The sequence below is a fragment of the Parasteatoda tepidariorum genome, chromosome 2 (assembly GCF_043381705.1).
Source record: "Parasteatoda tepidariorum isolate YZ-2023 chromosome 2, CAS_Ptep_4.0, whole genome shotgun sequence".
In the NCBI taxonomy this organism is placed as follows: domain Eukaryota; kingdom Metazoa; phylum Arthropoda; class Arachnida; order Araneae; family Theridiidae; genus Parasteatoda; species Parasteatoda tepidariorum.
The window spans coordinates 59,209,655-59,224,636 of record NC_092205.1 but is presented as its reverse complement, the minus strand read 5'-3'; the positions used below and the strand labels follow the sequence as shown (position 1 = coordinate 59,224,636).

The following is a 14,982-nucleotide window of genomic DNA, read 5'->3' as shown; positions in this document are numbered from 1 at the left end:
TATTTGATATTTTCAGACCCGAGTTCCCTACTAGTGATTTAACAGATTTCGATCGGCATTTTTGCCTTTTATTGCTTAAATACTAGCAGGCGACCCGTAATGTGTATACTCTTTTTACTTCATTTATAACCAAGATAATAAAAATATACATTAAATATGATCATTATTGGGTGCTCTGAATGTTAAGGGGTCTTCAAACTAAAAAGTTAGAGCAGTATTTCATTCTAAATCTAGCAAAATGTAGTCTTACAACTGGCATAAAGAGACAATAAAAATTTTACAGGAACAATAATCTTTATTCTGTACAAGGACAACATGTTAAACGTTAAATAAATAACTTAAATGTTACATTCTAGTAGCATCTGCCAGCAGACATAGTGATTATGATAATAAGTTAATGAACACGGAATCATACATTTCAAAAAGTTATAAGGCATTTCAAGTGTCGTTCACTATTCCGTTGGATTTGCTGCAGCCTGACAGTTGTCCTGAGGTACAGGTCTGAGACTTCTCCTATTAATGGCATTTGTGTCCAATACACTGTATATTTGCTCTTTTATTTCAGGGCTGAGGGTCCTCTGACGGGACAAGATCCACAAATTCTCTAAAATACAAATTAACGCAATGAATGTTTCAAAATATATTCCTTCTTCGTACGGCTTTAAAAATAAATACAAACAACACTGGGGAACACATTTTTGTTGCATTTATACAAATACTTCATCTTGCTTAACTCGGGAGGGTATCTGAAATTAGTTTTGCTCCTGTAACGGCAGATTTTTTTAAAAGACATTTTTAGTCTATTTTTTGGTGAAATGCAAAAGTTTAAAAGCGTTTTATATAACAGTGAATCACGAAAGCGAGCGAAAAACTTCTAGGGAAGTTAAGGAATGAAATGGCATAGGAACCCTTCACCAGGAATGAAATCGCATGGGAACTCATGCCCGTATCCGGTAATGTCGTCGTACGAGGTTTGGAGTGATTCCCATTATGATTTATACAGAAGCACTCGAAGAAACAGTTTGTAATAGCTAAGCGCTCCTAGTGTCGAATGATGACATTTCTGGGCATAGTTTTCTGTACAATTTTAATTTTATTGATGTGCCCTAACTCCCTTAGAAGTTTTTCACACGTGATGGCTCAGGAGATAGAGCCCTCGCCTTCTAATGAATGACCTGGAATGGAATCCCAGCGATGGCTAATTGATACGAATTCTACATCCGACTCAAACCAGCAAAAGTGCAGACGTAAAATATCCTCAGTGGTAGATGGATCGTGGGTTAGTGTTAGCTTGTCGTCAAGTTAACCGTGGGAGGTTTCTGTGGTTTTCCTTCTCATGTAACACAAATGGGGTTAGTTCCTTTAAAAAGTCATCCACGAAGACTAGTTTGTTTCAATACTTGATTCAGGAGTTCCCTTGTCTTCGAGATTGAGTTCAAAATTACAAGGCTACAGAGTTGAGCATTGGTAGTCGAGAACTCAAAAATGGGTCGATTGTTAAACTGCGGTTATAAAATATTTATGTGATCCCTTGTCTTGTTTAACGCATTTAAATTGCACATTTCGATAAAAAATAGACTAAAAATATCATTTGAAATAATTGCAGCTTGGTGACAGAAGCCAATTAAAGATTTGAAATCAATGATACGATAGTATCTAAGATCTGTTGGAGAAAAAAAACCTTATGCGACAGGAAAAAAATTGTTTCCCAGGTTAATCAGTGAAACAGCATTACTTAACACTAAATAATCATGCACAAAATGAAAGGCATACACCATGACAATTTAAAAAATGCATAGTAATTTTTTTTTAGTATTTCACCCTTCACCTTTACAATAATAGATTTAGAAAAACACATTCTTAAAAGTTTAACTCATCAATAGAAAGAATAATTAAATTTAATATCATTCGTAACCAAAAGTAAGTCAAGGAAACAAACACAGAGTCAAGGTGTTACTCTAGCAATTTACTAGCAGATTAGTTTTAGAACACAACTTTTAATTTCAATGCATGTTGGTTTTACATTATTGAAATTTATAAAAAAGGTTTGAAAAATTTAACTATAAATAAAATAAACCTGTGGATTTTGATAGCTTTTAAAAACGTTAATTCAATGACTTCATCTCGCGAGCAGGATGATTTCACTTGTGCTTACTTGCATAATGAATCAAAGGTAAATAATAAAAGTGTGCAATAAACTTCCAGTGAAACTCGCTTTTAATTCAAAAAAAGAACTGCAGGCTAGCAAACATCCCTGATGCTATCTTATAAAAACATTATTTTATGTGCAACAATGCGTAATGTTACTCCCTGAAAAGAATCGCTTTGCAAAATTTCCCCCTAAAACGTACAAGTTTCTTTGTACGATTTTTTGTCATACGTACGAGTGTCTACGATTTGTACAATGTTTGAAAATACCTCGTAATTGTTCAAATTTTTGGGCGCAAACAGTATAAGAGAAACATACTAACTCTTCCTTTTATATCACAGACTTGGTGAATATCTCTTCAACGTACAGGCTCAAAAAAATCGAATTGGTATTATGTTTATCAGTATTATCATTACTATTATTTGGCTTTTTTAAATTATAAGGTTTTAGCAAATCACGTTTTTAAAAATCAAGTTTTTAATTGACCCAAAAAATTTTTTATATTGTCTAAAAAGATTACAGCGAAAGATTAAACAATGCAGAACCTAGAAAGATGCTTATGGTCGTAGCATACAGATGATATTCAAGTTTTACCGATGATTGGCCCGTTATGATTTTTTAATTGAAATTTTCTTTGACTCAACTTTATTTCAATTTATAGAAACCCATTTCAAAAGCGTCACTATAAGCAAAATAAACCCATGATTTCAGATAACTTTCGCAATTTTAATTAGCCGTGATGTCACCCCAACATACTGGTTACTGGTTGATTTCGCTGGTACATTTGTGACATTACGAGATAAAATTAAAAATTTAAAGATAAAGTTACGTTAAAAAAATCGTGCAACAAACTATCAGAAAAAATCCTTTTCTTTATTAAATAGAATGGTCACAACGTAAAACTGTAACTATAAGCTATGAGTCAAAACTGTAAGCTATGAGTCACAACGTATATTTTTTAAATAATTGTAAAGAAAAAAATTTGCAGTTTAAATTGCAATAATGTGACAACCAAGTCCTATGAGAAAGTTTGTTTTTTGCTCGTGCGTTTTCCTCCCGAACGGAAAACTTTTTAAAATTTTAACGTTTTCTCGAGCTGAGAGCTAAAGTTGCCCGTTACACCAGCTGTTCGAATTTCATGATTCTAGTACAAACGTTATGCCGACCAGCCTGTGTAGGGGTTAGAGAACTGCTCTTGCATCAGAAAAGTTCTGGGTTCGAGTCCCGGGCAAGGCATGGATGTTCTTTCATTCTCTGCACTTTCTGTTAATACTGTGGGAGCAAAGTAGGCCCTCCAAATTTGGTACCCCTGAAAGAGTGGCCAACAAATCTGCCCTGTAAATGCCTGAATTGACGAAATGTTAACACTAGTGGGCATTGGAAATTATAAATAAAATAAAAATTTCAGAAAAATCTTAGTAAATTTCCTAAGTAAAAATTTTGTAATAGTTTTCCCAAACATGTTTCACCAACCAGATTTGCAGAGTTAAAATGTGCAAAGGAAATTATTCGTTAAAATGTGACGTACTAGTATCCGAGACTGGCGTTTTGTTGTTAACAAAATAGTTAAATTTCATAAAATCAGGTACTAAAAATTTCACATTATGCCTCCATTTTTTTATAAATAACAAATAACTCACCTGTATGTGAAAGATTTCTTAAAAAGTCAAATCCTGATATAGGTATGGGAGGTTCGACATTCCTACAAGACCACACAACAGCTGCATTTTCATAATCAGTCCACAGAATGTAATTTGTACTTTGTGTTGGCAGAGCTAGAAATCAACGTATACGATACATATAAGAAATTATTTTTTTAGCATCATTTAAAACCTTATATTTGCTCATTTCATTGAAAACCTTATATTTTTTATTTCATTAAAAAAATTAACGTATTTCATGAAGAACTTAATTTTCATAACTCCTTGAAATCTTATTTTTCATACTGTATTGAAAACTTTATTTATTGCGTAACATCGTCTTATGTAGAAAATCAATATTTTATAATTAAAAAAACATTGGTATTATTGATATATTAATAAGTATTATTACTTGATTAAAAACTTCATTTGCTTCAAAAATATGCAATTTGGAAATATTTCTGAATCAAATGAAGTTTTTAATTAAGTATTATCTAACCGCTTCAGCTTCTTGGGATTATTTATTTAATAATAAGTATTAATGAATAATAATTTGGAATTATTGAAAGATAATGGTAACTCTTAAATTATCAAAGAATAAAAATAAAATCTGGTATTATTAAAGAACAATGGCAATTCTTAAAGTAAAGAGTATAGGAATGTCTTTATTTCAATTTGAATACTCACCCGTGTATGAAAGAATTATTTACAGAAAATCAAGTACAGTTAAGAATTTAAAAACAGAGAGTTTCCAATATTTCAATATACATATAACTTTTAAAATATTAGTATACAATGTAAAAAAATTAAATAAACTTACAGCCTTCTCCTCTCAAAATGATTCTAGCAGGATTACTCGGTGAAAACGTGGCAAGTGCATTCATGGTTCTTCTAACACTACATAATAAATTAAAATATGCTTTTAGAACACATCTACGCATAAAAATATTCTTTAATTTACTTACAAGTGCATGCATGTAGTTTCTTTGCACTTGTGAATTCAAAACTTTTTTATTTATACATGATTTGGTTTCAGCATAAAACTATGTATAAAAGAAATTTTGAAGTTTTATGCGTTTTTAAGTAAGCTTTAACAGTAATAAAAACTTTTTGACAAACATAAATTAGTTATTATGCCCATATAATCACCAAGATAATTAAATAATACCAAGTAAATACATCTAAAAGCAAAATTCTTGCTTTGAATTTTTAATTCTAAAGTAAAATTAATTCTAAAGTATTATTGTTTTAAAAACACCATTAAAAACAATTTTACTTCTTTATTTATTTAAACAGGAGCTTGCTACATGAATTTTATTATTAAACATGTGCTTAGTACTTGACTTAACCTTAAAAAACGTTTTACATTACCTTAAAAATAATTTGCATTTCTATAAAAAAAATTATTAGCCATCATAGCAATGAATTACACAGGGTAATGACTTTAATTATAAATTGAACTCCTCCCCCCCCCTCTTTACCTTTCTTCTGTTGCATGAGTCTCTTGAATGGATTTTAGATATTTTAGCGTTGCTGATTTCAATTACGTAATTGATTTTATCTCTACAATCAACGATTTCTATGCAATTTAATAATATATTCCCTAGATCGAGCCCCAATTTTTCACAATGACAATTCAGTGCCTTAACCACTCAGCTCATAAAGCAGTAAATAACTTTTTTATTACAATAGTTGCTATTACCAAAATTAATCAAGCATATTTGGCTACAATAATAGTATGCTTTTTGAAGTGATACTTCTTATGCGATTTCCAACAAGGTTGAAATTTAAATTGAAAAATTTAAGGAATTTAGCATAAATTTATGTGACTATGTTTAAAAAAAGTAAGTCAAGTAGTTTATTTTATGATGCATGAATAATATTACACATAAAAGTAAAATAAATAGGATATTTCTTAAAAATTTTGAAAAATTTATTATTTATTACGCTAATTTCCTACCTAAAGTAAAATTATATTGAAGAAAATTATAGCTAGTTCAATAAAAGCAATATATAATAGCAATACAAATAAGGCAATACAGCAAGCTAAGTTTAAAAATAGAAAAATAGAGCTATAATGCAGAGAAAAAATAGAGTTTGTAGAATTTTATAGATACATACCGAAAGATGTAAACAAATGCCGAAATTTCATAATTATAAAATCTAAATAATCGTGAAAAAATTAATGCATCATTATTTGGAATTGAATTTCAACCTTTAGAAAATATTATTTAAGTATTTTTTGTATAAATACAGCAATGAAAATATTGAAATACTTAAACGTGTTAATTAAAGATTACACAATATTGCATTAAAAATTCAATTTATACTAGCGTTTATAAGAAATTGCAAGATTCATTTTGCATACTTACACGGCTTGTCCGGCAGTTTCTACTTTTATCCTGTTGCCCTCTTCCTTATAGTCAACAGTGATACATCTCCAACCGAGTTCTGCCATCACGAATGATCTCTCCACTTCATACCATCTTCCAAAAAACTATCAAACAACAATGTGCTTTATAATAATCCCCTCATTATAAAATATCGCAAAATATTTAAAAAATATGCAAATGTTTTGAAATTTGCAATATTAAAAAAACGTTTTTTTTAAAAAACTTTCTCTGAAATTATTCAACCGATCTTCCTTTAAATTTTATTTATTTTAGCCAACTAAAATTGAAGAAGGAATTTGACTTTAGGACGAAAAAATATTTTTAAAAAGAAATATTTCTTTTATTTTTTAAAAAAACAGGTTAGATAATTTTCTGGTAAATGAGGGAAAAATTGCTTCAATCTATTGTAAGAAACTCAAAATGAATTAATAACAGTTATAAGAAGTACAACTTTTGGCTAGTCTATTGGAAACGTGGTATTATCATCAATTTTTTGATCAGATTTTTATGAGTATGATTCCATTTCTTTTAAATAAAATTTGTTTTTGTTTAGTTCATTTATTAACTTTCATTTACTAAACTTTTTAATTTATTTAATTTTTATAACCATATTTACATAAATGTTTGTAAAAAAAGATTTTTTTCATTTGATCCCAAACGATCAGAAAAGTCCGCTGATTTAGAATCAAAGTTATAAAATTTCATTCATATTTCTGAAACATCTCATAAGCGCTTGAAAAACTTTTTATGCGATTTTTGTGCCAAGATGTGAAAAATATCTAGCTTGTTTTCTAGTAATCAACTGATCTATGAGATAAAAACGACAAATAAGGTGTGTCCCGCTAAATTAAAGCCACCTTTATTTTAAGAACACAAAGAAATCCAATTAGAATTAAACAGGTATATTAAGACATTGTATTTATAAATAACTTTTTACAATCTGTAGACAATCCAGACAGCGAAAAAAATCGATTATGTAAAAATGTTGGAGAATGTTCCACCGAAATAAGGCCACTGATGTATATATCCAATATACCAGCCATATTTATATATGACATGAAATATACTATGTGTTTACCATTTACAAATCTCTGGAGGAGAGTGGTATTATCCAGCTAGAAAATCCAACTTGGACACCACCAGGTTAAGTTTACTACTATAGCTAAATCCTTCATTAACGAGCCTGGAGAAGAAATTATCTTTCTCTTATCAATGATGAAATCTGGGAGGAAAGCTTCATCTATAAGTATGCGCCACACTGAACCATTCTTTCCAATATAGCGACTGAAATTTTGACTTTTGATTTAGAAAAAGTTTCAAAGAAATTATTTAAACCATTATTACACTTGATGTTATCACACAATAAGTGAAAAACACATTGAATCCTTATTGAATGAATGAAGAATGATATAAGCCCTTAATTTCTCATGTCCTATATGATCCTAATTTATGGTCATTCTGGTAGCTTGCTTTTTAAATGATGCAAAAAATTTATCAATCATCTTGTTTGGAAATTTTTATGATTTGCTTTTTTGCGAAATGTCAGTCCGATGGTGTGGTTTATTTTCTAATTAAACACATGCGGTATTCGTTGTTATCTTGACGAATATTTTTTATTTATCAAAAATTTATCTTTTTATTAAAAAATTTCCATGATGACTGCAAAAAATTCTTATTTAAGTTGGTCTAAAGTTTTTTTTTAACTGAAAGTTAAAATTTACAGAATATTTGTTCATATATATAAGAGAGAGAGAAAGAGAATAAAGAATGCATGCATATATACAATATATTATAATTTCATCATTAATTTCATAATTTTAAGATTTTTAAGTTTTTATAATTGAGTACATAAGCTAGTAAAGCTCATAATATAAGATAAAAATGCCTTGAAAGTATGAAAAGGAAAATAGATTTTAAATAAAAGAAGAATAAAAATGATTTAATATTTAAAAACTTAAGAAATTATTAAAAACTTTAAAAATTTGCATTGATATATTAATGCAATATTACAAAGCACATTTTTTGCTGTTATAATCGTGTGAGTTAATGATGAGATTATTTGGAACTTTTCATTGCGAATTTTTCTCATTTTTAATTAGCTAATTTTTCAAGTTTTTTTAAGTATTTAATATTACAATAAAAATACTAGATTAAACGGAACACTGACTTTTCATTGATGCTTATTCATTAGTTTCTCAGATAATTGAGTTTCCTTTTTTCTATAAATAATAATTATAGATGTGTTAAAATGCTTTTGTTTTTAAATGAAACTGAGATATCTTATGCTTACTGAAGGGTACCACATATCCAAACCTACCTGGTTTCATAGGGTGCCTACCAAAATAATTAAGGGGACACTCTGGTCCCTCCTGTCATTCTAGGTACGAGGTTCTATACGTTCCTATAAGGCTAACACATGAATGATTAAATAAGCATTGAATTATGACAAGAATTGGCAGACATTGGAAGACATTGAATTAGTCAAGAATACTTAATACTTTTAGTAAGTTATTTCTTGAATTAAAGAGCTCCAAAAAACGAGAGAGGCCACGCATCCTCCATCCGTGTTTAATTTTGTATGAATGTCATTGAAAGCGGTGATTCCTAATATTTAAGGAAACACACAACTCTGAGCATTGATTTGAAAAAAAGGAATTTAAAATAATGTATTTTTAAATACCTTACTACAGATAGCTAAAATACATTTTCCGCATTTCCCGTTTTATTTTGTTACGTATTGATAATTCGAGTGGCTGACTTTCTTTGATATAATGAGCACATGTATTCAATCAAACAGCAATTAATTTAAAATGACGTTAAACATACTACAATTTATTTTGGAAATATATATAATAATCGAATGTGTTTACTTACATCCTGAGTTGAAAAATTTTGTTGCATAGGAGGATTTGGGCATGCTCCGAGCAAGAGAGTCTGAGTTTGTACCTTGACAATGAAAACGAAAGCCCATGCAAAAAGAACGACCGAATAATATTCACACCTGCCCATGTTATTAGTCGAAGAGACAAACGAAATCCATCCGATCCCGGATTCATATCTAGTTTATATACCCAGGAAGTAACAAATGCTCTGAGAAGTGGTGATGACCGACTTTTCGAGTCTCCAGGGGTCAATCGAAAAGTTAGACATCTCTTTTTTGTTTGTTTTTTCATCCCATTTGCAGGGACATTATGCTGACACATAGTTTTTAAGTGATTTTTAAAATTCTGAGCACAAACGTAAGAGATGTAACCATTCGATTAATCGCCTTTTGTCTGTGATATAAAAAGAAAAATTAACGAGTCATTAAAAATAATATTTGCTTTGAAATTTCATAGCATAGAAAAAAAAAGAATACTATACATTTTCATAATTACAGATATGCATATTTTTTATAGCTTTTTTATATATTTATATGACTAATTTCTATATATATAGTGATTATAAAGAGTTGTTTTAAGCCTGTAACTGATATACTGAGCAGAATGCAAAAAAAATAAATAAATAAAAAATGAAAAAAAAAAATCTGCTACAAATGTGCCGAGTATGCGGCTTCATTTTTCTAAATAATAATAATTCAGTACAAAAATTTGGAGATAAAGAAAAATCTGGTGCTTCGAGCATATTGTGTGATAAATTAATACATATTTGTCAACCAAAACAATAAATAATATACTTTTAATGATAAAAATAACATATATAATTATTTATAAATGTGACTCAATATTCTAATAATTGTAGCAATTGTATATCATTGATTTATAATACTGAATCTTTTTTTTTCTATTTTAGATGATGAAACTGCTCAGCTCTGCTGAGCATTTACGAAAACTGTCTAGATTCCATTCCATACACCACATGCTATAAAATTCTAAGCTCATGTTGTTTTATGTGAAGCATTGATGCATGCATACGAGGATAAGCAGACAAACAAAAATATTTAGCATGCACGATGCATCTAACATAAACCTTGAGTAAGTACGATGGTTTTTGAACTGAGCTTGGGGATTTAACCATTAACCCTCATATTTTAACTATATGTTTGATTATGTCTGTAACTGACTGTTTCATATTGCTAAATCAGGCTCGGTTAAAATTTTAGGACTATAAAACCATCTGTCCAATTGATTTTTTTCGTGTTTTTCATTTTCATGGTACTGAAATTTTAGTTACATCAGTTTAAAGTTGCACCATCAGAGCGGTCTTATTTTCAAACTTGTTCTTTTGTCATCGTAGTTTTCTGTGCGAAATTCGTACTGTGAAACAGATTTCGTATATAGTGTGTTATATGAAGAACTAAAAAGAATATGTTAATAGGGATAGTAACGGTCAATTAAATTAAATTAAAGTTAAATCTCTTGTCTTAATGAAAAAATCACATTACAGACAGATTAACGACTACTAAAAAGGGTTGATTTTTAATTCTCTAAATCAGTTTGAATTTATTTTCTATCTGTATTGGTGTAGAAATCATAATAATTTTAAAAAAGAAAAAAAGAGAAAATGATTTACCTATAGGTTGGCAGAGTAGTACGCTTCTGTTACCTTATTTTTCTAATTTCCTAATCTTAAAATCTGCTTTTTCTATTTGCTTGAAATTTTGTATAAATGTTGTCTAGGAAAAAAACGACACAGTATCTAATCAATCACAGTATAATTTCTAAATTTATAGTCGAATTTAAAAATCGATTTTTCGAATTTTTTAAATGTTTCTACAAAATGCGTAACGATTTTGTTAATAAATTGCTTAAAAACAAATGTTATGCAGTAAATATTTCATATCCTAAATCCAACAATTAAAAATACTAAAGAGCAAACAAACTTAAAAATAATAAGTTGTGACAAAATTTTTAAAAAAAAGAAAGAAAAAATCTCTCATTTCTCACCCATCTATATTTTTATTAAAGAAAAATTTAAGTTATAATGCATCAATTCCATATTTTAGTGCATAATATACACGTAATTAAACACTTCAACAGTCTAAACTAAAATTTTCGAATTTAGTTTTCAAACATTTTCATGTAACTGAATAATTTTTTCTCTCGCATCGACATTTATTCGAGGAGGAATATTTTGTTCATATTGAAAAAAGCATTATAAAAACGGATATTCCATCATTAATTTAGTTACTGTTCTCCACAAACCTTTAAAGCCCAACTTTTTACCAATGAGACATTTCTTCACTTATAACCTGTACAGTTTTATATCAAACCGGTAGGAATTTTACAATTTAGTGAAGACTACTATATTTAGACTATTTGTAGCATCGTTTATTTCGTCTTGAACATAAATAAGTTCTCCAATGCCTAAAGAAATATTTTTTCATTAGAAATTTACGCGCTAATAGCATTAATAAGCAATATTATACTCTAATTACGCATTAATAAGTTGCGATCGGGAACATAAATGCATTTTCCTCTGTCAGAAAAAAAAATTCATTCAAAATTTGAGCGTCAACCTCTTACGCACAGGTGATGAGAGCACCTTCTCTCTATAGAAGTAATCTGTTGAGCATCAATTTTCACGAAAACAAGAGTACAAAAACTAGAAATTCTGAATATAAGAAAATGTCTTCACGAAACAGAGAAAAAGAAAGTCTGAACGAGTAAATGCTACACTAAACTAAACTAAACTTTCGAGATCATTACAAAAAAAATCACTTTTTTATGTGAGTTTTCCCTCTTAATATGTCATATTGACCCCAAAAGTTTGATTTTTTAATAATGAATATGTATAACATTTCTTTATTTCATTTTCTTCTACTACTGCGCTACAGCCTGTTGCAGGCCAGTACAGTCTCACAAAATATTTTTTACCTTAAGCAATACTTCTCCAAGTTCATTCTCATAAGTTTTAAATCCTTAGCATTTCTATATTACTTTAACTACTGTTTATTTACTTCAAGAATTTCATGAATGCATGTTTGTATAATTCCGCCAATTTTTCGTAAACTCTACAATGGTACATTTTTGTGCCAGCTGTCATTCTAGGTATGGAAAAAAAAGTCAGCTTTTCCAGTGTTAGCTGTGATGTTTTAGAGAAAAAAAGGTTAGTTGCACTGGCACTGATTTGTAGGGAACAACTGTGTACTACATTTCAACCTATTGTTTTGTGTTAATAAATCTCGATGATGTGTCTCAAAAAGCAAAAAAAAAAAGTTTAACATTTTCATTTTTATTTTATTCTTTTTCTCAGATGAAAGAAAAAATTAAAACTGTAGCATTTAAAGCTTTTAACACACTGAATATTGTTACAAGTATTACTTTATTCTATACATTGTACTCTTGATTTTTGCTACGTTTTATTTTGTATTCTTCATATCTTTTAAGCTAAGTTACTCGGGAAAAAATTAAAATGTTGTTTTCAAAATTTTTCGAATGAAAAGAATTTCTTCTTTAATTATATAACAATCTAGAGTACTTCCTTGGTGTTAGACGAAATAAACATGGTAAGTGAAGGTTTATATTGCTTGGTTAAGAACCTAAATAACGCACCCGATTTAAAATAATTTGGTCATATTTACGTAAAGCATGGCGATATACAGTAGGGAACCGATTATCCGGAACGATCGAGGCCATCGCTATTCCGGATAACTGATTTTTCCGGTTTTCTGAATCGCTACAAAAAACCTTTTTTTTATTGTTATGCCCAACTAAAAAAAAAAAAATTTTGGAAATAATCTTAAAAAGAAGAAAAAACGATGAAGTAATACACTAATGATTATTTCCAAAATGATGGTAAGGTACACATCTTTCAAAAAGGAAAGAAAATCCTAAAATCTTATGAGGGAAAAAAAAAATTTTAAAAATGGCTGGAAAATTTATTGAATTTTGTTCCGGTTTTTTGGTTTTCCGGTTTTCTGATTTCCGGATAACGGTTCTGTACTGTAATATGAAGTTAGGTAACATATACAGAAATCAGCCTATTCTCTAAATCTTTTTAACACGAAAGAAGTTCTATTTTATTTTACATTTTTTTTTCCTTTTAAATATCTTATTAATAAATATCCAGAGATCGCTTTCGTCGAGTGCTATTCCACAGGTAGGTTTAGAAAAATTAATTTATCCAAAACATGATTTGTCCATTAGCTGATTTTGACATTCGCAGACTTTGAAATTATCTAATTTCGGAATTGATTTATAAAAGGATACATTTCAATAATTCATAACATCTAAATAATGTCTTTTCTGATTCACTGATATGCCCATTCATTGATTCGCTTCATGTCTTTCCATTTTTTCACTCGCTATATGAAGAGTTACACACAGTTATGGTTACCATAGCATTACACACTTATAATAAACTTTTAAAATTAGAAGTAAAGAGCATTAAACTACCTGTAACATTAACGAAATGAAAGAGCAAGTATAATAATCCAAGATATAAATTCATTAACAAAATGTGTGAAGTTGACCTGGTAGTAAAATATATTAAATAAACAGTTCGGTTAAACGTCATTGACTAAAGTGAAAATTCAGTCTCACCGGAATAATATAGCTTTATTAACCTTTAAAAAGTAGACATAGGCTATATTTATCTTAAAAGAATCACTTGGGGGCACTTTTCAAGCAAGTGTGAGTCCGTTTTCATTTTCTTGTTTATAGAGCGATTTGATTTTATTGCTCCTTTCAATAAATACAGAGATTAGCACATAAAGGTTTGAAAATACATTTTAGTACATTAACGTACATTTAATTTTTAGTTTTATCCATTGGTAATTGGAAATAAAGATCATCCCTTGTTTTTTAACTGTTTGCCATTTCATTTGATTTCACTAACTTTCCAGTGGTTAAGTCTACAATCCTCTAACAATCATTCAAGCAGTTCGAGCTTAAGCGGTCACACTTTAAACCTTATAATTCAATGCAAGAAAGATAGGTTTTATAAATTAATTTTTGACTGTTGGCGCTAAATGCACTTGGAACTTTCTTCCACCCCAAAACTACTCAAAGACTGTCATTTGCTAGATTTATCAGCAAAGATCTCTAAACTTTGACAAAATAAATAAATGTAATGTAATTTAAACAAGACTAAAATAAGATCTTTCTCAAGAAATTTCAGTTTTTTCAAAATTGTCACTTAAAACCTTCTTCTTCTAAGCTCTTCTAATAATATGAACTAAATGATTAGCGCACTTGACCATTTAAAATATTTCAGATGTTAACAGAATTCTATACATGCAATCATGAATGTTATGTAATGTAGTTAAATCAGTCAAAAATAAGATCTTTCCCTAGAAATTTCAATTTTTTTCAAAAATGTCAGTTTAAACCTTCTTCCATTAAGCTCTTCAAAAATTGTAAACAGAATTATGCGCGCATGGCCATTTGAAATACTTCAGATGTTAACGGGAATGTAGTCACGTGATCCTCATATATGAAGCTTATTTGGAATGAATACTACAAAATTCAGAAGCTAAGAAAGAATTTAATCTCTCAAAAGCTATCAAACAGCGCAAGGAGATGTGCGAGCTATTTATTATTCAGATCAGAAAATGTTTCCAAGTACGAAAGAAATCTCAACTAACCTCGATCAAAAAAAGAAAAAAAAGCATAGATAAAAATGGGGCTTCTTCTGGTAACCCGGAGATACCTTTTCATTGACCTTGAACGCTGAATATCATATAATCAGAGATATCAATGTCAGGTAATAGAAACAACCTGAGGCCTTTTCTTGAGTTTAATACCGATATTCGCATACAATCGGGGTCAAAGTGATAAGAAATGCTTCTTTATCAAATGTTTAATGTTAGAAGAAATACGTTCAAAAAGAATAAGTTTTAAACAGTGGAATAATGTTA

At 29.2% G+C, this 14,982-nt stretch overlaps 1 protein-coding gene across 1 annotated transcript; it reads right to left on the bottom strand.

The window, feature by feature from the left end:
* Positions 1 to 275: 275 nt before the first annotated feature.
* Positions 276 to 9,304, bottom strand: LOC107449848 (apolipoprotein D). Its single transcript, XM_016065510.3, has 5 exons — positions 9,057 to 9,304; positions 6,162 to 6,286; positions 4,610 to 4,686; positions 3,790 to 3,924; positions 276 to 604 (listed from the first exon to the last, which is right to left on the bottom strand). The coding sequence occupies exons 1-5, from the start codon at positions 9,189 to 9,191 to the stop codon at positions 453 to 455; spliced, it is 624 nt and encodes a 207-aa protein (XP_015920996.2). The 5' UTR covers positions 9,192 to 9,304; the 3' UTR covers positions 276 to 452.
* Positions 9,305 to 14,982: the final 5,678 nt, after the last annotated feature.